Source organism: Chinchilla lanigera, unplaced genomic scaffold, assembly GCF_000276665.1.
Source record: "Chinchilla lanigera isolate Chin_1 unplaced genomic scaffold, ChiLan1.0 scaffold00029, whole genome shotgun sequence".
NCBI lineage: Eukaryota > Metazoa > Chordata > Mammalia > Rodentia > Chinchillidae > Chinchilla > Chinchilla lanigera.
The window spans coordinates 23,746,292-23,769,727 of NW_004955430.1; the positions used below are offsets into that span (position 1 = coordinate 23,746,292).

Here is a 23,436-nt window from a genome sequence, read left to right on the forward strand (position 1 = left end):
CGGAAAAGAGTTCGGTTGAGACAGTGCTATGCCAATTGAAGTCTTAGGACTCTAGATAAACACCGGTACCCTCCAACTAAAGGAGAACTTGGAAATTCTTGAATTCTCATCAGCTCCTCAGAGACCACTCATCTGACTGGTCCCCTTCTAGAGTGTCAAGTGGTTAAGTGAACTGTGACATTCTCTGCCCAAGCCCTGTTTACCCAAGTGGTGGCCATTCACCAACAGTGTAGATATCTTAATGTCCGTTGTGGCTTGTGTCTAGATTCCCCCTACCCCCAAAGCCTCATGCAGTTATAGGTGGGGCTTTTTCAGGGGAAGCTGGACCCAGAGTATGTGATGCTGGGATTGATTCATGGTGCAATGCTAGGCTCAAGGGTGCTGGTGCACCTGCCCCAAGTACCCTGGTTAAGATATAAGGGATAGAAAGAGCTGTGCTTGTTGTCCCTTCCTTGCTCTTGCCTGCCTGCTTGCCATGGACTAGTTTTTCTCTGCAATGCCACCCTGCCTTGGAGCCAGCCAATTATGAGCTGAAACCTCTACAAACCGTGAGCTCAATAAACCTTTCCCCCTTTAATTTTGGGTGTTAGGTGTTTTGTTTCAGCAACAAGAAAAGTAACTGAGACAGTGTCCTCGGCAAGGTCTGAGCTCTGTAGCCTTTTCTTGTACATCAGGTTAGCAAATGTCTCTTTTTATGCAAGCGTCTTGCTCACACTCATAGCAATCATGATAAAGTGATTAACATAATGGCCTGCATCAATGATTATTTCATGTCAGGTTTGAGTGGTATGCTGGTTAACACCAAGCAGAGAAACTCAGCAATGTTTCCTAAGTGACAGTGCTTCAGCCCTGGGCATGCATCCGTATCCTAGAGTAGGGTAGGAGGATGCAGGTGGGAGGGCTTGTCCAACTACGGATGCCTGAGCCCCAGCCCAGAGTTTTGGAGTCTACAGGCCCAGATGGGGCCCTAGAATTTGCATGTCACACAAGTTCTTAGGTGATGCTGGTTCTTCTGGATGGGGGAATCATACTGAGCGAGAGGACTGATAATAGATTTGGATGAAGTCTCCTCGGAGGACAAATTATCTTGGACTTGTTTCTTTAGCTTCTCTGCAGCCCTTACTTCAACAGAGATCTGTCATCCCTATAGTGGGTTCTGAAGACTTAGACAAGCACAAAAGTGAACATGTAAATCTATGTGGAAAATGACATACAGCACCAACTCCACGCGTGTGGGAGCCCATCCAGCAGTGCCAGCACATCTGTATCTCCATCACATTGTCACAGCAGCCCCTTGGTGTACTGATTTCTGTTTTACAGGGAAAGGAATGGAGGTATCAGGCAGCTGTGACTGTTATGTAAAGAGAAGGCAGACACAAGGCAATGGGGGAGTCTTGACTGCCAAGTATGCATAAAAGTAGAAAAAATAATGTAGGGATTCCCCAAATGTTTCAGTGCTAGTGAACTCTGGCAATGACAGTGGTTCTCACACTTGTATGTGCATCAGAATCATCTGAGAGACATGTTAGGAGAACAGACTTGATGGGTATCATCTGCATTCTAGAGTTACAGTATTAAGACCACCAACACGCCTGCCAAGTGACCCCAGTTTGGGGCAGACCACTCATGGAGACCACTCATGCAGCTTGGCCCCAGATTGCGGTGTGTCTAGGGCATGACCCCAGTTCCCATTTTTTTTTTTTTAACTTGTCTTTATCGCTTTCCAGAAATGCACACAGGAAATCTTGAAGTCATGCAGTGCACCTTTCTAGAGCACGGGTAACTCAGTATCTTCCCCTGAAACATCACTTTTAGGCTATATTATGAGAAATTGGGGCCATTTTAAAGAAGAGGATTAAAAAAAGGTGATTTTTCTTTGCAACTCAGTTTAGGGTCAATATAAGTTAGAAAGAAAAGTGGCGAGACAGGCCTCTGAATGGCACCTTAAATTTTAATACAATATTCCAGCTTGATTTATTTTGTAAGAAAGAGGGAAAGTACTATTACCACTCTTACTCAATATAGTTCTGGAAACATTAGCCAGAGCAATTAGACAAGAGAAGGAAATAAAATAAACAAGGGTAGGAAAGGAAGAAATTAAATTATCATTATTTTCAGATAACAGTATGCTACATAAAAGACTTTGAAGACTCCCCAAAAAGACTTCTAGATTTAATAATCGATCTAGTAACATAGCTGCATACAAAGTCAATACTCACAACTAAATAGCCTTTCTGTACACAAATAACAATCTCACTGAGAGAGAAATTAAGGAAACAACACCCTTCACAATAGCAATAGCATCCAAAAACAAATGAAATACCTAGGAATCAGTCTAACAAAGGAAGTAAAAGACCTTTATATTGAAAACTACAGTACCAATGTTGTACCTGCTTCATGATTTTGCTCTATAAAACTTTGAGAGGTGGGCTCATTGGCAACATTTTGGAGCTCTCCTGTCTCTCAGGAGCTAATCCTATTGCCCATTCCCCCTTTCGTATGCCCCATTCCTTTTTTCCAATAAATTTTCCTAGTCTTAACGTCCACTTAGAATTCATTTTTTGACACAAGCTCAGTGTATTTGACATTCCCCCTATATCAGTATCCCTAAAATTCAGCCTGGGGAGCACGTGTTACTTAAAGTTTGGAAAACCTTTGGATCAGCTCATCCCTAAATGAAAGTACCTCTGCCAAGTTCTTTAAAGCACACCTGCAGCAGTCAAATTACAAGGATATACTTCTTAGGTTCATCTATCAAGAATTAAACTTGTTCATTTATTATTTATTTATTTATTTTTGTCTTTTTGAGACAAGGTCTCGCTATGCAGTTCAGTCCGGCCTTGAGCTCACTTTGTAGCCTAGGCTGGTCTTGAACTCTCAAGGATCCTCCTGCCTTAGCCTCCTGAGTGCTGGGATTACAGGCATGTGCCACCACACCCAGCAAACTTGTTCCTTTTGGGACTCTACAGAATTGAGAAGTTGAGGAGACACAGACCTATGATCAATACTCCTCTGAGCCTTAGGAGGACTTAAGAATACTTTCCAGGAAGAATAAGGAGGTTGATTCAGGATAAATTAGGTAAGTTCATTTGGCCTAAATATATTCTCTTACAGCTACACTATGTTAAAATCAAAGTCAGACTGATATTCTTAGAAATACAATTCCCAGCCTGCTAGATTTTAGATGTGCGAGTTTGTGTCCCCTGAAATCAAAGAATAAATTATAAAGGACAAAGGAGGTTAAGAGAGTAGAAAAGGTTTATTGAGGAGTAGGAATGGGGAATAAGAATAGTTCCTGAGAGACAGCAGGAGTTGCTGCGGAGGTCATCTCTCCAAGAATACTTCATAGGGTAAAGTCACAAGATGGGTATAATGTGGGTCAAGCTATAATCAACCAATCAGATTCCAAGTATAGCTGCCTAGCTAACATTTATGCAAACCTTGGTCAGCCATCTACAGTTTGTCTTGTTTTCAGTCCTAGTCTTAGTAGGTAGGAGAGGATGGCCCACTCCTAGTGAGATAATGGTCGATTTCAATGGGAAATTCCAAAAGGGTGGTACTAATTAAAGTATAATGTCAAGCTTCCATTCATCCTTTAGGGAAGTATATAAATTTGGCCATTGTGACTTTAATCTCAAATCTTGCCTTCTTCAGATGTACCTCCACGCACAGGTTTGATGTGTTCTCATTTTTTGCACTGACTGTCTTGAGAGTCCAGTCCTTTCCTGACATATTAATTTTTATCTCATTTAGCTGCCTGTAATAATGATATAGCACCTCTAAATGATATAAAGGAAATATTATAACTCCCACCCTGCTAGATGTCTGATACACTGAGTTGGTGTTTCTCAAAATTGAAAAATGAATTCTGATGTACAACAGAGGTTAAGAGTAGGAAATGTTTTTGAGGGAGAGACAACAGAGTGAGACAGGAGGGGACCCAAAAAGTGGGTTGCTTTGGACTCCCTTTTATACGGGAGGTTTTATAGTGCAAAATTATGAGGTAGGTACAAAAATCATGAGGTGGGTACAACATGGAACAAAGCTATGATCAACTAATAAGATTACAAGTATAATAATTTAGGTAATATTGATCCAATGGGGAAGCAAGTCATGCATCAAGTGTACATGGAAAGAACAAGCACTTTTTTTGAAGGGATGGTCAGAAGGGATGGTCAAAATGTCCTGGTCACCCACATGGGTGACTGATGCCTATTTAAAATATCAGTCACTATTTTTATCCCTCAGGGAGGTATGTAGGTATAGTCACTCTGTTCATTTGGGAGGCCTTCAACAAATGTACCTCCAGCCACAGTTGTAATGTGTTCTTATCTTCTTCTCTGAGTCCTTTGAGGGCCTACCCCTGTCTGACTGCCTGTAATATTTCTACCTAACTTAGCTGTCTATAATAAGATTTTTTTTTTTCCTAACCCTTATACCATTTTCCAGTGGGGGAACTAATGTTTTTCTTGACTGGGTCCAGCAGTATGCCAAAAACATTAACAAAAATACATGCTGGATTTGTGGACAATTCTTATTTCTAATGTATCTAAGTTACCATGGTGGGTATCACCTTTATAGGGAAATGACTGGATAAAACTTCAACATTTTATAGAACAGCTACAAAGTGTAACAGTTTTAAAGCTTGCACCCAGATCTAATGTCTGTCAATGGCTAATAAATGAGACCCTTCATCAAAAAGGCAATGGGAAATTTCTTTCTCTAGTCACAGTTAATATTCTTTAATGACTGGCTTTCTGGTTCCCTGAAACAACTTGGTGGGAAAAACATCCTTATTTTTCTGACTATGATACTGAGCACTGGAATTCCTGTCTGTTGCATGATTCATAGTTTTGGGCTAATGTCTCATCAGATGTCTTTGCCCTCTTTCAGACTATTGAAAGGTGATGGTTCTTCAAAAGATGAAAACCTGGGCTGGGGATTTAGCTCAGCGGCACAGCACCTGCCTGGCGTGTGCGAGGTCAGGAGTTCAATTCTCAGTACCCGGAAAAAAAAAAAAAAAAGAAAAAAAAAGAAAACCAGTATTCCTACATCTCTAAGATCAGTGAGAACCAGACTTTCAATCTCTGCTAGGCAGGATCAATGCCCCTCCTTAGCCTGATTTTTTTTGTTTTTGTTTTTTGTACCGGGAATTGAACTAAGGCTCTTGTGCTTGCCAGGCAGGCATTTATGCCGCTGAGCTATATCCCCGGCCCAGCCTGGAACCATTACTGAAGACCGACTTTCTGAAACCCCTTAAGAGTAACGGGGGTGGGGAGGGTGAGGTAGGATAGAAGAAATAAAGCTAGGTAAAAAGCAGACAAGGAAATCAAAATTTTAGCAATTGTACTTTAAAGAAAAGCCTCAGCCTCAGAACACAAGCCTAGTTTATTTACTTTTATTTTATTTTCCTTCTCCCAAAACAGCAAACCTGGGCAACTCCCTTTCAGCGCAAAGGAATCTGCACGTTTCATTTTACTTGTAAATGGTCCACTTTTACCCATGAATGGAATACTGTTTGGGGATTTCCCTAGGAGTAGACAATTATCTCACTGTGAGGGACCATCCTTTCCCACCCTCTAAGACTGAAGTCAAGACTAAGACTAAGATTATTCCACAGAGTTCCACCTCCCCAAACACATAAAAGGTCACTAGTGTGCCTCATTTGAGCACCCTCATCCCACTCGAGTGCATCCTATACTTACCTCTAATAAATTCTTCTCATCCTCTTAAAAGAAAAAGACTGCCACAGTGAAATGTCTTATGATGACAGCCGGTGCTGTTCTACAATAAGCTCACTGGGTATTTTTGGTTTTAATTTTTTTGTGGTACTGCAGGTGGAATTCAGAAAGATGGATTTTTGCTCTTTTCTCCAAGTGAACAACACAGTATAAATACCTCCATAAGGGATACCGTTCATAACATAACTTATTTGTGGCTGGGCACCGTGGCACACACCTGTAGTCCCAGTTACCCAGGAGGCTGACAGCCGACCATAGCTGAAGCCCAGGAATTGGAGATCAGGCTGTGGGTAAGTGAAAAACTTTGAACAGTGAAATCTTACTTCAGCATGAATGCAAGAAGCTAGACACATGGGGCTGGGGATTTAGCTCAGAGGCACAGCGCCTGCCTGGCAAGAGCAAGGTCGTGAGTTCGATTCCCGGTACCAGAACGCCCCCCCCCCCACGCCCCCAAAAAGCTAGACACAAATGAAAACACTCCGTCCAACATCAAGCAAAACGAATGTCGGCAGCCAGGATGTAGAGTGGGTGCCCGCAGCTGACAGTGCTGGGGAGAGGCAGAGGGAGGGAGATAGGAAAGGAACCTGAGGTGTTGGGCGCGTCCCATTTGTTGATGTGTGACGGTTTCACAGGTGCGCCCGCAGAAAAGCTAATGGAGCTGCACAGCACATTACCGCCTGGGCGTCTCACTGTCCGTGAGTGAGACTTCAGTAAGGGAGCCTGAGCACACCGCCGTGCGGCACCCACACAAAATCCCAGGAGGTTCGGCCCCAGCTGCGCCCCCCGCTTGCCCAAAGCGGAGGTCACGGCCCCAGGCGTCCGGTTTCCTTCCTCGCCGTCCAACTTCCGCGCGTCCCCGAGGGCAGGGACGGGGGCGCCCTCTCGGAAGCGCGGCCAGCGGTCCCGGCTCCGTCCCGCCAGCGGTTGGGGAGCGCCCCGCCCCGGCCCGCCCCGGCCCGCCCTCCTGATCCGGCCCAGGTCCCCGAGCGGCCGGCCGGCTGGGCAGTGATGTCGCTGGGAGCGGGGCTCGTCCGCACCACGTGCAGCACCGGCGGCGCGCCCGGACCCGGGGCCGGCGCGGGGCAGCCCTCGGAGGGGCTGCTGGACCCAGTCTACCCGCGTACCCAGGGGGCGCTTCTGAAAGTGGCGCAGATGGTGAGAGAGGGCGGGCCACGCGCCGGGGTCCGGGGAGGGAGGCGCCCCCGAGCGGGAGGCGGCGGGCGCGGCGCCGAGGCCGAGCGGCCTCCGAAGTTGAAGGCGCCGAGCCTCCCTCCGCCCCGGGGCTCGCGGCCGCACACCCCACCCGCCAGGGTTCCCCGTTTCAATTGCGCCCCTGTGCGGAGCCCAGCCGCCGCCTGATCGAAACTGTGGGCTCAAGTTTCCTTGCGCCTTCCTTTCTCTTTGGCCCGCGCCGCCTCGACACGGGTCGGGGGCGGGGAGGCTGCAAACCCGCCCTCCGGCCGGCGCCGCGGGGCCTCAGCGCGCGTCCGCCGGAGAGAGCGTCGCGGAGTCCTGCGTTCCGACCCCGGCCGCCGTGCGCGGGAGCCGCGGACCGGGGAGGCCGTCCTGGTCCGGCCCGGAGGGCAAAGATCCTTTAAGAAAGGCCTGTTCTAAGGAGCTCGAACTACTTGGGGAGCTACTCTTCTCAATGGGGGTCACCCGGACCCAGGCAGGATGAAGATGCAGGCTCTTAGTGTGACTAGCGCGACACAAGGGCCTTTGGCCAGGCCAGACGCAGTCCAGGCCTGTTCTCTTGTTCCCCAAACTTTTCTTCCTCCCAGTTTGTAGTTCTTTGAAAATGCTCTAAAACCCTTTCCCGTTGGTATGTTTTGAAACTGGGTTGGGCCGTCTGACTGTCTTCTCACTGTAGTTTGCCGCGAGAACGGTGCAGGGGGCGTGGTGGTTTGTAAAGAGATGGGAGGGGTAGTTGCGGGGGTGGGGGGTGTGGCGGTCCGAGGTCGCAGACCTGGAACGGGGACCTGCTATGGTGGGCAGCCCCAGGGCGCTGGGCGCGAGGCCGTAGCCCTTTTTGTGTCTGTAGCTTTTATTAGAGTGTGTCTTAAGGTGGCTGTGCTTCCCCTCTTGAGCCAGCCCTGAAGAGGATACTCACTTCCTTCTTCTCCGAGCAAGGGTGCCTAGATGGACTCAAAATTAGGAAGTAGAGGCGTTTTAGCAACGGACCAAACTTCCATTGCAAACCACCCTGTTGGGTTTGAAGTGGGAGGGTGTTTTGTTTGTTTTGTTGGCCAGTTGGCTAAACAAGTATTTTACAGAAGTAAAGACAAAAACTCAGCAGCACAGCGCCTGACTGGCAAGCGTGAGGTCCAAAGTTCCATTCCCCCTCAAAAGAAAGGCAAATGAACATTAAATGCCCAAGCAGGAAGGACCAGGAGAACGAGGTGGAATTAAACAAGAGGCCATGCAAACGGTACTGAGTCTCACTATTGGAGTACACTTTGCAAGGGCAGCTTCATTCCCAGGGGGTCCGGTCAGACTAGCCTGATGAAGCTGCCGGGTATCCCATAGGGAGGGTATAACTAGGCAGGTTTAAGAGGCGCTCGCAGGGAAGCAGCAGCCACATGAAGTTCAAGATAAAGTTTGTTTAAGGGAGCCCAGATACAGCTAAATGAGATGTGCACAGCTAAATAGAGCAGACAGCCTGCCTCCCCTGTCCACCCGAGTTGAGGCAGAGTGTTGGGAGTGATGTGTTTGTTTTGGGTGTGGACTGGGACCAAAAGCCTTCATCTTTCACCATGGCTTGGTGGACAAAGATATTGGGAGATGAAAAGTCCTCTTGTTGGTCTGTGATTTGCTACACAAAGGTAATGGAGATGGGAAGCTTTCCTGTTGGTTCTTGAGTTTGCGCAACAAAGGGTATGTGAACCCTCCGTCTCATGTTAAGTTCCTCAGCTAGCCTGTTGCTTGTGGCCTTTGTGCCAGGTTGCAGGTGACAGTGATGGGTCCTGTTGAACAGTTTTGTTATCTGGCTTCTTCACAGTGTCCTCTTCTTAAAATCAGGCCAGGGTTATGCCTTCCCTATGTAATGCCAGGTCGCTGCAGACTAGTTTGAGCAGACTGGGCATGGGGGGATGCTGCCCTTGCCAGGTGAGCGTGTTGTGATGTAGAGACCACTTAGGGCTGTCTGTGTGGACCTCTTGTCTAGCACCCTCTGTCTCTTTTCTTCCTAGTCTTTTTCCTCTGTGAAGGCTTAGTTTCTTTCATTTTCCTTATTAGGCCAGAGGCACAGTCCCGGTTCTTGACTTGGGTACTTTTAAAAAATAGCTATAAGCTGTCGGTAACAGCAGTAGGGCCTACCAAGGCTGATGGCGTCATCATATTCCAGAACACATTACTACAGCAGAGTTGTTACTTATTAACAGATTCAGGGAAATTAGAACCAAGTGAGATGACTTCACACCCATGAAGATGACAGTAATAAAAAAGACAGATAATTCCAAGCAGCAAGATATGGAAGGTATGAGGAAACTGTAACTCTGGGACGCTGCTGATGGAAGGGTAAATGGCACAGCGGCGTTGGGAGTGGCGGTCTGTACAGTACCACAGAAGATACCGTGCATCCTGGCAGCTATCCGCAAAAGGCTTATATTCAATTCATAGTAGCATTGTTCATAATAGCCAGAAAGTAGAAATAACACACGTTCAGCAAATGATGAGTGGATAAATGACAACTAAAAAGTGGCACATTCAATACAGTGGAACATTATATAACCAAAAAGGAGGGGAGCGAAGTATGCAACAGTATGGATGAGCCTCAAAAACATTCTGCTCCATGGAAAAAGCCAGTTACAAAAGACTATATTGCAGTATATGATTCTACTGGTATGAAATACTGGAAATAGGCAAATTTTTAGACACAGAAAATATTTTAGTGGTTGCTTAGAGCTGGGGGTGGTGGTAATGGAGAAAATGGAAAGCGACTGCCAATGGGTATGGGTGTTTTTGATAGGATGAAAATGTTCCAAATTTCACAGTAGTGATGGTTTCACCCTGTTAATATACTAAAAACCACTGAACTCTGCACTTCAAATGGCTGTATAGTAGATAATTATGTCCCAGTTAGCCATTGAAAAGAAATAGATGTAGGGGCTGGGGATTTAGCTCAGCGGCAAAAAGCGCCTGCCTGGCAAGCGCAAGGTCGTGAGTTCCATCCCGGTACCGGAGAAAAACCAAAAAAAAGAAAAAAAGAAAAAAATAGATGTAGAGAAGAGATTGAGGGGGCAGGATGCTTTGCAGTACAGCCATGGGATGTGGGGGGCATATTTCAGGAAATCTTCAGTGTCCCCACTGCACCACCACCAGGCCTCACAGCGTCTGGGCTGAAAGGCCTGGGCTCCTGGCATCACCAGGGTGCCTGAGGGGCCCCAGGGTCTGAAGAGTCCAGCTAGCCTTGCGCATAATAAGAACACCCAGGGTGTCACTTGTGGCCTCTCAGTGTCTCTCGTCCACTTGTTCATTCAGCCAGCAGTTTCGAGCACCACATTCGTCTCCGCTGCCGCGGTGACGGGTGGCTGCAGTAAAGCTCCTGCTCACAAGTCTGTGGTTCTGACGAGATGACACAAGTTCACAAAGTGGCTGACCAGGAACGTGAAAGTTCAACAAGTTGGCCATATTAGGGAGGAGGGGCAGAAGTGAATCCTGACATGATCATGAGTTTGTTGGGTAGGGAGTTCCTATTTTCACCATTGCTGCCTCTGTCTACTCAGTATGTTTAATTTGGAGATAAGTGATATGGTGGTAGGAAGAAAAGAGATGCATCAAGAAATAAGCCAGTATTGGTGCAGGTTTTTTAAAAAAATTTTTTTGCTTTTCTTTTTTGAGACAGTGTCTCGCTATGCAGTCTGTGCAGTTCAGGCTGGCCTTGATCTCACTTTGTCACCCAGGCTGGTCTTGAACTTGCAACGATCCTCCTGCCTCAGCTCCTAGGTATGTGCCACCACGCCCAGCTGGGGCAGGATTTTTGAGACAGTCTCTAGCAAGTCCAGGCTGGCCTTGAACTTGCTATGTTGCCCAGACTGGCCTCAAATTCAAGGTCCCATTTATCTTCTGCCCTTGAATGTTGGCACTCTTGGAATTCAGACTTTGACTCACATCATCTGCTCCTTGTTTCTTGGATCTTTGGGTTGGACTGTGACTTAAACTGTTGTCTCCCCTGGTTCTCAAGTGTTTAGGCTTGGACTGAAAATACATCACTGGCTGTCCTGGGACTTCTTCAGCTTGCAAACAGCAAATCGTGGGTCTTCTCTGCCTCCATGATCACTCGAGTTGTGTGGCTCTGTCATAATAAATCTCTGTCTTTTCTATATTTAATCCTATGAATTCTGTTTATCTAAATAATTTGAATATAAAAAATAATATGGCTAAAAAAAATTTTAAGGTCCACCTGCCCAGCCTCCTGAGTGCTGGAATTGCAAATGTGTCACCACCCCCTGCTCTGTTTTTCAACACAATAATTGTGCATATTTATAGGGTATAGGGTGATATTTCAATAGATTTGCACTCTATGTAATGATCAAATCAGTCATTATTAGCACATCAATCACTTCAAATATTTAGCAATTATCTTTTGCATTTATCTTTGTGGGGACAGTTCTTAATCTTCCTGCCCCAGATATTTGGAAATTGGCTTCATCATCTGCTGTGCTTTTGTGTGTGTGTGTGTGTGTGTGTGTGTGTGTGTGTGTGATGTGATATCCTGGGATTGAACCCAGGGCCTTTGCACTGGGCCAGCCCTCTTTATATATTTTTAATATTATTTATTTATCTTTTGTGTTTTTTTTTTTGGCTTTCTGAGACATGGTCTCTCTGTGCAGTTCAGGCTGGCCTTGAGCTCACTTTGTAGCCCAGGCTGGTCTTGAACTCGCAATGATCCTCCGGCCTCAGCCTCCTGGGTACTGGGATTACAGGCATGCACTACCATGCCCAGCTATTTTTTATTTTTGAATCAAGGTCACTAAATTCTATGTGAGGCATGTGGGTTACAGCTTTTAACAAGATAGACTGTTTCTGACCATATAAAAAAAACAGGCTGTGAGATATGTATAACTATAATACAGAAGGAGAATCAGAACGTAGTTCACAAGCAGCAAAGGTGGAAACCTAAATGTCTTCTAGGATGGTCATTTATTTATTTGGCAAATATTTATTGAGCACCTACTCTCTGCTCGGCCTTGTGGAAAGAGGACAGCTCAACCCTTGTCCTCTTCATATGCTAATAGAGAAAGCAAACATTAATTAACTGGCTATAAATATATACGGTTGTCCCTCAGTATCCATGGCAGGTTGGTTCCAGGACACACCTCAGATACCATAAACCACAGATACTCAGGATCCTAAATAAAGTAGTTCAGTAATTGCCTATGATCTACACATCTTCCTATGTACATTAAGTCATCTCTAGCTTACTTACAATTACTAATCTAATGTAAATGCTGTGTAAATACTTATGCCTTGTTTGGGACCTCTAACAAGAAAAAATCTGTTCAGTATAGTTGCAATTTTTTTTCTAATGTTTTGGATCTGAGGTTGGTTGAACCCACAAATATAGAGCAGAACTCACTGATACAGAGGACCGACTGTAATTACAAACCGGGACAAAAGTTGTGGAGAGGTGCTTGGAGGTAGAAAGCACATATTAGGGAGGGTGATATTTCTGGTGGGGCAAGTAAGACCTTTCTGAGGAAGGGAAATCTGCTGTGGACATGAGGCAGCAGCATTACAAGCAGAAGAAAACCTGGAGGATGGCCTGAGTCTGGAGAAAGGGGCGTGTGGGGTCAGAGTGAGCAGGGAGGGAGAAGTACACCGGGGGCCAGACCTCAAGTTGGCCAGATCGCGAGATCTTATTCTAAAAACTCAGGAGGCACTCTATCAGTTTCAGCCGCCATATCCTGATTCTCCACCGGGGCTGGACTGCCCCCTAGGGGTTATTTTGGTTTTTTTGTTTGTTTGTTTTGTTTTTCTCAGGTACCGGGAACCGAACTCACAACCTTGCGCTTGCCAGGCAGGCGCTTTGCCGCTGAGCTAAATCCCCAGCCCCCCTAGGTGTTATTTTGGAATTTTGAAGAAATTGATTTTTTGGTTGTCACAGAAATTAAGATCAGATTACATAAACATTTTTTTCATTTCAGGATAATAATGAAGATATTGCAGAATGCTTTATCAGCTAAAAGGATGTTTTTTCTAAGACTGAAGCAGCCTGCCCAGGTTGGGTGGCTCTGTGTGTGTGTGTGTGTGTGTGTGTATAGGGAAAGGACAAAGTTTTCTGGCAGGAGAGCAAATCCTAGAGATCCTCCAGGGAGCAGTTCAGGGCTTCACTTTGGGAATTCACATCCCAGACGCCAAATGGACAGGGATGGGTCTCAGCCTCTGGTCTAGCCATGAATAAACCTAGGAGTGCAGAACTTCCAGCATGACCCAGAGTGGACCACCTCTGTGTTTCATTTGAGATCTTTGTGAAAAGGGAGCTCTGGTTTGTTTCATGCTATGGTTTGGATGCTGTTTATCCCCTCAAAATCAATACTCAGTGTGGTGGTACGAGGTGGACCTCTTAGGGTGGACATTAAGAGGTGGAACCTAGTAGAAAGTCCTTGGGAGGTGGGGGACATTCCCTCAGAAAGGGACCTCAGCCTTACTTTTGGGTGTCCTATATTGAGATAGGACTACTCATGCACACATTCCACCATGTTCATGGGGCCCTTACTAGAGACTGAGCCATGCTGTTTGGATTTTCAGTCTCAAACAGTGAGCTAGATAAAGTTAGCCTGCCTCGGGTATTTGTTATAATTATGAAAAATGGACTAGTACAGTTCCCAAGTGGGTTCTGCCCACACATCCTGCATCCTACAGTATGGAGTGTTAAAGACAGCAAAGACTCTCATGCCAGGATTTTTTGGCCTCTAACCCAATCCTGACCCCAAGAACAAGAACTACTCTGCCAATGGCCAAACAAAAATAATAAAACAAGTTATGGGTCTTATTCCTCATAATAAAAGTAATACTCATTATAGAAATGTTGGGAAGCACAAAGAAGAAAATTATTCTCCCTTTCCCTCTCCCCAGAGATTAATGTTTAATGTAAAATGACATTATTTTATAGTAGGTACATATAACTTTGGTGTTTTTCAACAAAATTGGGATAATGCTATACATATTTTGTAGTAGACTTTTGGGGGGCTCAATATATAATGAATGTTATCTCATGTCACTTAATATTTGCTTGCAGTTTGGTTTTTAGTAATGTTGTTTGTAACCAGTCATGGAGGAACCATAGTATGTGACCATCTTCCCTTTTTACCCTCCCCCATTGGAGCTCAGGAGCTTCTAATTCTGCACATGCACAAACAAGGCTGTGATGAACTTCCTCGTAGAGAATGGATGGATTTGTACGGGTGTACAAATCCATAAATACTTCTTCAGGATAGATGGTGCTGACCTTTTGCAGAGAGAGAAATGAAGAGTTTCTTGCCCTTCAGCAGTGGTTGGCATTAAACAACTTTCTAGACTTTTAAAGTCCAGAAATTAGTAGGTGACCCTTTATCATCCAGAAATTTCAAGGAGCCAAATGTGATAGTAATACTGTTTTAACTTGTAGTAGTACTTTCGGTGTTTAATGGTTTGGAAAAGAAACAGTAAGAGAGAGAGACTAGAAAATTCAATCATACTTTTAAACACGCTTGCATTCAAGTAATAGCAACAGCATCTGCAGACATTTGAAGACTGACAGTTGCATACATGTGGGAGACCTTACAGATCAAGCTCAAAGCACAAGCATTTTGTAACCACTGACAAGAATTCCCCTCCAGGGCACCCCAAATAACCCCATACTGTGGGCTGGGATCCTCTTGCCATAGGAGAGGTGACACTGCTGAAAACAACAGCTGTAGGGTCCCCCAGACTGCAGGGGCAAGGTGGGGCAAGAGGGGACATAGTACTTCTCAGAGGGCCTGGAAAGAGTCCTGCACGTTCTTTGCAACCACATGAGTCCTAGAACCCTCCTGGGCAGCCCTGGCACTTGCCTGGGGGATTCTGTATTTAAAGTCTTGTTATGGTTGCAGAGAAGGCCTCCCCTCTTCTCCATTCCTCCCCACCCTGGCACTTCCTGTTCAGCCCACTGGACAGCCATCTGTTTCCTCCCTGCCACCTGCCCCCACCTGATGTGCTGTGCTACGCTGGCCCGGCTGCAGGCCCAGAAGCCTCCCCTTGACCTGTGGCCTGCTGTATGCCGCTGCCATTGTCACCACTTTGGCTCACTGATTTCCCTGCTTATGCTCACTCTTTGGCATTCTTCCCAGGGGCACTTTAGCAGCTCCAGGATCAGCAGGGGCCTGGATCCAAGCCTGGTCCTGGCTGCTAGTTGCTCAGCAGCCTGGGGGCTTTCTGAGAGAAAAGGACAGGACAGGCTCACCCCCACCACTCCCAGGCGGAATGTTAACAAAATCACCTCTCAGACTCTTGCAGAAAAAGAAAAAGTGGTTCACCTGGTTTGTGTCTCCGTCAGCAAGAACAGTGACTTGGCCATTTTTTGGAGCATCTCTCTATCTCTCCTTCCTCCTGTTTCTCTCTCTCTCTCTCTCTCTCTCTCTGTAGATCATTGAATAGGGAAAGTGAGAAAAATTAGTGTGAAGCAGTTTCCTGGTATTCAAAAAGATTTATGTGAAACATGACAGAAAAGCTGTATCAGCCACATTTTTTAAAATAAAGTGAGATTTCTTGCAAAGGGAATGGGGAAGGAGAAAAGGGGGGAAGAAATTAATTAAGTGCTTTTGGATAGAGAGTCAAGTATAATCTTTTGTTTCGTTTTTTTTGTTTTTTCTTCCGGTACCAGGAATCGAACTCACGACCTTGCACTTGCCAGGCAGGCGCTGTGCTGCTGAGCTAAATCCCCAGCCCCAAGTATAATCTTCAGGAAAGCAGAATTACTGTACTAACTATAGTATGACCTTCATATATTTTTATTCCCTTTCTCCTCTGAGGTTTTCTTTATTCCTCCTGAGAAGGCAAGCACCACTGTAAATATTGTCTTTCTTTAAACTTTTCTTTTTAAATTAGAAAAGTGGTACTTAACTGAATAATAGCATATTAAGCTCCCATCAGGTGCCACTGGGCTAGATGTTTTACATGCATTACCTTGCTAGGTCTCACAATATCATGGGATGGGTGTCCTTACCTTAGCTTGCAGATGAGGAATGTGAGTCATGGAGAGGTTAGAGAATTTGCCTAAGGTCACAAACCCATAAATAGTGAAACTTGATTAGACCATGAACTCTTGAAAGAACAGTTTGAAGTCTGTCTTTTTCTCTTTTTCTTTCCTTCCTTCCTTCTTTTTTTCATGGTCAATAGGCTGTATTTTACCATGTCATTAAACCCTGTATGAAAGTGATGCTGTTGTACGGCATACAAGACCATTATTTGGGTACTGTACCTGGTCCATTTGGACCTCATTGCTGGGCAGGCTGTAGCTGATTTAGCAGAGGACACTGTGAGACATGACATCAGTGCTAGTGATGGCCTCATCTTTTTTTGGCATAGATGAAATCAGCTGGAATGGGGGAAACCCCTCCCTGGGTACTGAAAAGACAGCATGGGTGTTGTATTGTAGAAAGCATCTTTACATGTCACCCACTATTATTATATTTATTTTTAAGTCATAAATTCCTCCAGAAAGGGTTGGGAAGAGAGAAGTAAGGTGTGAGTACCTGTTCTCTGTCAGGCAACTCTACATGCAGTTTTCCTAAAGACTGTATATGTTTTATTTTCTCCTTCTTGAATTGAAGCTGCAAGGTAACTTTGTAAACTAGGCCAGGGTTTAAGAAAACAACAACAAACTATGAAATTCTGATCCTGCATTTGAACCCAGGGCCAGCAAATTGCCGTTCCCCACCGTGTGGTGAGTTGATGCCTAGACTGGCCCACGGTGACAGTTGCACCCTAAGGTGACCGCCAGCGAGTCACACTCTTGTACATGAATGCATCTTTTTGAGGATGGGTGGCACTTGTGATTGTTTCTGACCCATCACATTGGCAAGCTGATGGATGTCATTCCCTTGAGTACATTGTATCATATAAAGTGAAGGGATGCTGCAGGTATAGCTAAGGTCCCCATGTAATTGATTCTGAGTTCATTGAAAGTTCAAATGAGCCTGAGTTCATCAGGCAAAAGCTTTAAAGGAAGCACTGTGTCCTCTCAAAGAGAGAAGTTCTCCCATGGCTCTGAAGAGGTAGATGCCTTGCTGCAAGTGGGTAGACCTTGTGGTGAGCGCTCCTGGACCATGACGAGGAGCTGTGTTCTGCTAATACCCATGTGTGTGAGAGAGAGAATCCCAAGCATTAGATGAGACTCTGGCCCACCTGCATCTGAGCTGCAGCCTTTGGACTGCTGCCCTCAGAAACTGAGATGACAAATGTCTGCTGTTTGAAGGTACTGAATTTGTGGTCATTTACCTACTGTGTGGTAGATAATTAACACACCCACGAAAGCCTGTTATCCTGCACCAGGGGTGGATCACTCATGACAGCTGCCTAGCAAGGGATGCTGAGGCAACAGCAGTGCAGGGGCTGTTTTTATAACCAGGCCGTGGTCATGCACCACTGGATTCCTGTGGCATGAGTCCATTTGTTGGGCACTGTGTTTCGGAATGTTTTAATGCAAAAGTTTTTCATCACATCTTTGTGGTGTATTAGTTTGTATTCCCATTTTACAAATGAGGAAACTGATGTAGGGAGCTTAAATGTCTTGCCTGTAGTCACTTGTCTTAGGAGAGTTAATCCCAGCCAGGTGTGGTGGTGCATGCCCATAATCCCAGCACTCTGAGAGGCTAGGTAGGAGGACTGCAAATGTGAGCCCAGCCTGGGTAATTTAGTAACTTGGAAAGATCCTGTCTTGGAAAGAAGAGGACTATGGATACAGCTCAGTGCAAAGGCCCTAGGTTCAGTCTCCAGTGAAATAAAGAGAGAAATAAAAAGTAAAATGATTCCATCTACTAGCTATCAATCTGTCCTCCATGGTCCCTACCCCGGAGCCAGTCTAAAAAACTAAAAATCCTTATTCAAACAGTAATCATGGCTGTATATTGGTAAAGTTATATTTGTGGGATTTTTTTTTTTTTTTACTTGATAGTATTTACATGATCAAAATTCAGAAAGAACCCTAAATTCTTCATTCCCAATTTCCTCCTTGGGGGCTGCTGGAGACTACCTGTGATACTAGTTTCTTGCATAACTTTCAGGAAGTGTGTGTGCGCGCGCATGCACATGTGCACACACACCTTCCCTATCCTCCCCATTGTTCTGTACGTTTATTAACTAACTCCCTATCTTGGAGAAAATTCTATGTCCATTCAGAAGGAATATCTTTGTGCTCATTCTGCTTAATAGTTGCACTGGGTCCAGAGATGAATTTACTGTGATTAATTTAACTCGTCTCCCATTGACAGACATGCTCAAGAATGTCAGAGACAGAGAAAATCCTAAAAGTCAAATTCCTGGACCAAGTGTCACATGGCCTTAGAAATTTGTTTATGTCCTGAAACTCAAGTTCGCCATGTCATCTTCTCCCACAAAGTTCCAAGGGTTTTCTGTGTCCACTGTCAGTGACTCAGTGGTCAGAGTTCCACTGCTCTGGTATGTTTCTTATCTTTGTTTAAGACATGCAAACCAGAAAAGTCTAGGGAACAAGACCACATGACCAGAAGTTTCCTTAAGAATTTCTCTATCTCAGTGAGAGTTGACGTCCATTTTCCTAGAGGCAAAGCTAGATGGAGATTTTTTTTTTTTGTGCAGCTGGTTTATCGAGGGAGGGAGGAAGCTAGAACAGAAGCAGCTGGATAAAGGTGAGTTTCCCAAGCCGAGGCTCTGTCTGATCTTAAAGGGCACCCTGAAGAATGAGGTACACTACAGAGATCATCCTTTGAAGCAGAGGAGCTGGGCTTTTGTACACTGTATATTGGCTGTAGCTCGAGGAGGGTAGATGAAATAACTCTCAGAGACCTCTGGACCAGACAGCTCATTGCCAAAGGGTACTGGTGGGAGGAGTTAGCAGCACTGCCTTCAGTAGCTGAGGATGGATACCCTGACCAGAAGATTGGAGGGGCGACCAATAAGTCCCTGCTTGTGTTCCATAGGAGCCATTGGGATTACCTTCATCTGAGACTCCAAACTGATGCTCTTTGTGGACATACAGACCCGACTGCCTCTTTTCACCTGCAATGCTGGTGGATCTGTATTCCCAGGTGTCCCTCTGGACTGTAGTGCTAGGCAGCTGCCTGCCAGACCTCACCAGAGTTTTGATGTTACCTTTTGCTGTCCACTTAAAGAGTTGTGTTATTTTTTCAACTCCAATTTGAAACAAGAGGAAGAGAAGGAAAAAAATCAGTGTTTATTGAATTAAAAAAATCAATAGGGAGCAAAATAATTTCTGCAGTCTTTTACAAGAGAATTACTAGTGATGTCATGGTAATATAAATACTGTGACCACAGTGTACCATGTATCCCCTTGCTTGATGGAGGTCTCTTTGCTGTTAGTCTACTGTCCCAGCTCATGATGCAGTCAATCCTATGTTTATTTATTTGTGGTGCAAGGAATCAAACTCCGGGCCTTGTACATGCTAGGTGAATATTCTACCACTGAGCTACATCCTCTGCTCTTGATCCTATATTTGGATATGTGATTACTATTTCAATATATGGTTGTGTTACTACATTATTAGTTGTGACTCAGGGATGAAAAATTACATAATGGGTTAAGTGATAGCTCCCCAAAATATATGCCAACATGCACCCTAATAATCTTGGAAGCTGCAAATGCTGTCATATTTGGAAAAAGGGTCTTCTCCTGGGTCATTAAGGGTATTAAAATGAGAAGATTGTCCTGCATTATCTGAAAAGGCCCTAAGTCTATGGACAAGTGTCCTTGTGAGAGATACACAGAGGAAGAGAAGGTGATGGCAGCATGAAGGAGAGATAGAGATTGTAGTGGTGTGGCTGAAAACCCAGGCCTGTCAGGAAGAGGCAAGGAATTCTCTCCTGCAGTCTCCAGAAGGATTGTGGCCTTGGTGACACCTTTAATTCTACCTGGTGATACTGATTTCAGGCTTCTAACCTTCTGAACTTTAAATGAATAAGTATCTGATATTCTAAGCCACTGAATTTGTGGTAATTTGTTATAGCACACCTTAGGAAACTGATACAGCCAGACTTTCTATTGTGGTCAAGTTCTAAGTATCTTCAACATGTAAACTCTAGGCATATAGTATTTCCTTCTTTAGACACACTGTAGTCATGGGGCGGGAGCCTTCCCAGGTGTATTCCCAGGTGGTTGAGAGGTGATGCTTGCCCTCTGCCCCTATGGATAGCAATTATATCTAAAGCCTTTCTGAGTACATCTGAATACATCTTTTTCCTTTGATAGCTTATTCAGAGAAAGAAGCAGTCCTTGAATTTCTGCTGAGAAAACAGAACAAGAAAGACAGAATATCAGAGAGTGATTCTTAGATGGTAGGGTAGAGGGGAAAGATGAAAAATATATTCCAAAGAAGTGCTGCCTCTGTCCTTTGCAGATGTGGAATGAAGCATCCTCAGATTCCCCACACCATTAGGATGCCAGCTAAATCTCACAGCATTCTAATGTTATGCTGCAGCATAGCGTTGCAATAGATTCTCTAAAGATAAGGTGCTACAGCTCAAAAACACAGACATCAAGATGGGCAGGTTAGCACTGCTCAATCTGTTGCTTGTGAAATGACTTTTTTTTTTAAATTATATGGCTTTATTCTCTTTCAGTTGAGTTTTTTGTGTGTGAGCATGTAGAAAATTTAATTTTTTTCTCTTCGATCAGATTTTATTGGTACATTTTAGGTAGACATGGTTGATATTTTAGAAAAGATGTTTGTAGAAGGGTATTAAAGATTTGTCTCTCTATATATCTTTGTAACTTTTTGTTTATAAGTAATTTGAGATCTACAGAAATTTTGCAAAAACACTATAAAGAACTACCCAGTTTTCTTTCCTTCCTCAGGTTCTCTAATTGTAAATATTTTACCACATTTGTATAATCATTTTCCACTTCTGTACAAGTTACTGTCTATTTAGCTGAACCATAGCAGAATGAGTTGCAGCCTTCATGCTCTTTTGTCCGTTAGTACGTAAGTGTACCTTTCCTGAAAAGGACCTCTTTTAACGGCAATAGGGTTTACCTAAATCTATGCTGTTGTCTTAACTATATATCTTACTCAGATTTAACCACTGACCTACTAATGGCTGTATTGTGTTCTAGGCTGTCACAGCAGATCACATGGGGCTTTCACTAGTCATGTAGCTTTATCTCATTTGATCAGGAACAGCTTCTTTTAGTACCTTAAAATGTATGAAGAGTCCAGGACAAAGCAGCCCCATTACTGGATATTAAAGTTGGTTTGGAGGAATCCTCTGCTCCTCAACATTTTATAACTGTCATGGAGGAGAGAGAGAGAGAGATTTAGGACCTGTGACAGTGGCTGAATTATATTGAGGTCTCATCATCTAACAAGTCCTAGTCCATGAATTTGATCTGAATTACAGTCCAGGTCTAGGACATGGCTACTTCCATTCTGTCTGCCTCAGAGGAGCCTTGCCCACCCACTCCTGTCTCATATCACTCCAAACCCTGCTGTCACCACACCCCACCACCAGTTCTCAGATCGTCATGGCAATTCTTGTTCGGTCTTCATTTCCCAGTTGTAGTTGGCAGGGTTGTCTTCTCCACAGGAGCTGGGCTGCAGCAGGGGCAGCAGCCTTCCTGTCTGGTCCCCCATAGTGTCCAGTTCCTAATGTGGTGCTTGGAAAGTACTGTTTTTTCAGTGAGTGAATCCATATTTTCTTTGACAAAGGCTTTGGCAATAGCAATCCTTCAAAAAAAGAAAGTCAGCATGAATGAAGTGCTTGAGAAATGTGAGTCTTCCTCAGAGATGAGATAATACCACCATACAGACACCTGCGGAGGAGGGAGCAGGCTGCAGAAAGGCCCTGGCCATGGGCCATGGGGCAGAGCACAGAAATTCAGGCCAGGAAGTGGGAGAAGGCCCAGGGCGCTGCAGCATAAAGGGCCTAGGGTACTGTGCTGCTCTCCCAGGTTTCTGCTAGATGCTGTTTCTGTAGCCTTCTAGAATGGCACCTTTCTTACTTGGTTGACTTGATAGCTTTCCCCTGACTCCCATAGTCAAAAGAGCAGTTCCTATGCCAGAGCAGAGACAGAGGGGAGAAGTGTCTGCAGGTTCTCCAGCTGTCAGGGCAGAGTTCCCTGTTTGAAGCAATACCAGAAACATGGATCAGGCATTGCTGCCCTGGGCTAGAGACCACAAGCCAACTGGCTTTCACATGTCTGCTTCTGGGCCGGTGCTAGCCCTTTAGTGTGGTCCTACTCTTGGCTCTGCCTGACAAGAGCTCTACTTCAAGTCACTTTGTCAGATACTTAACTTTGTGTCTGCTCTGCCCTGGTGCTATGCTGGCTCCTGGGCACCTATGGGTGAAGAATCCCTGCCAGGCCCTTCTTCTGTGGGCTAAAAATCTAGACATCAAACAGCTATCATTTCATCACTTCAAGCCACTGTTGTTTCAGACACGTCTATGAGAGAAAGGAAAAGAAATGTTAATTATATGATAACACAAATCTTTCTTTTCATTTAGAATTTTTTGGCTGGGTATATAGTTCCGGGTGCAGTGCCTGCCTGGCAAGTGTGAGGTCCTGAGTTTGATTCCCAGTACCGGAAAAACAACAAAAAAAGGTCATTTAGAATTTTTTGTTTTGTGCTTATAGAAAGACATTTTTAGACTTCATTAAATATGTCTTGCATATTTCTTGTGAATACGTGAGTAGGGAAATTGATGAAGAAGAAAATTGGTTAAGATATTCCTAAGATGTTTTTACAGGCAGAACTTCCTCCTCCAAATCCTTCTTTTAGAGTATTTTTATGCACACTGTCATCCTCTGTGCTGTCGAGAGTGTGAGCCATGCAGCATTTTTAGAAGAATCCATGAGAGCACTAAAGCCATCGGTCCTGGGCTTGGAAGCTGCCTTTGGGTCCCACTTTGGGACATATCTGATTCACTGTCTCCACAACCCATGGGTTCCCAGGGGTTCAGAGAGCTCCACTTATGTTTGAGGCTTCCTTCCATGCTGTTGACACCTATTCTGAGAGTTTTGATGCTGGCACATTCCGTCAGCACATGTGCAATGATAGATACCACACTATATGGCCAGCAGCCCCTGTAAGACAAACCCTTGACTTCAGGGAAGTAGAAATGTGAAAGACAGCATCTTTGAATCAGTGAAGTGTGGCTGGTAGGGGTGGGGAGCACCAGGAAAGGGGAAGTACAGGATGCTGTGAGCTCAAATAACAGGATCCCCAGTCTGTGTTCCGACCTTCCTGGGGAAAGAAGTGCCACACTGGGACCTACTGTCTAGAAAGGGAAAAGGCAGGTAGAAAGGTGGGAGGAGTGGTGCTGAGGAGGGAACAGCCTGTGCAAGAGCCCAGAGTTGACAGAGAAAGCATGAGTTTAAATTCTTGGTGTTTGCAAAGCAGGTTTTTTGGTAGTGATGACGTGGAGCTGTTAGCTATGAAAATACGTTAGGAGCGGTTTTGTCTAAACTTTGACAAGTTCTCAACTAGCTTTCTTCCTTGATGCTGGTGGTTGAAATTGAACCCAG

The 23,436-nt window shown here is 44.8% G+C and overlaps 1 protein-coding gene across 2 annotated transcripts in view; it reads left to right on the forward strand.

Annotated features, from left to right (window-relative positions):
* Positions 1 to 6,618: 6,618 nt before the first annotated feature.
* Positions 6,619 to 23,436, forward strand: part of Cmtm7 (CKLF-like MARVEL transmembrane domain containing 7) — a 50,845-nt gene continuing 34,027 nt past the window's right edge. The window contains exon 1 of one of the 2 annotated variants that reach the window (XM_005387527.2): positions 6,619 to 6,896. In XM_005387527.2, the coding sequence (XP_005387584.1) occupies positions 6,750 to 6,896 (147 nt within the window). In that variant the 5' untranslated portion in view covers positions 6,619 to 6,749. The remainder of the gene's footprint in view (positions 6,897 to 23,436) is intronic. The other variant, XM_005387528.2, reaches the window with a different exon arrangement.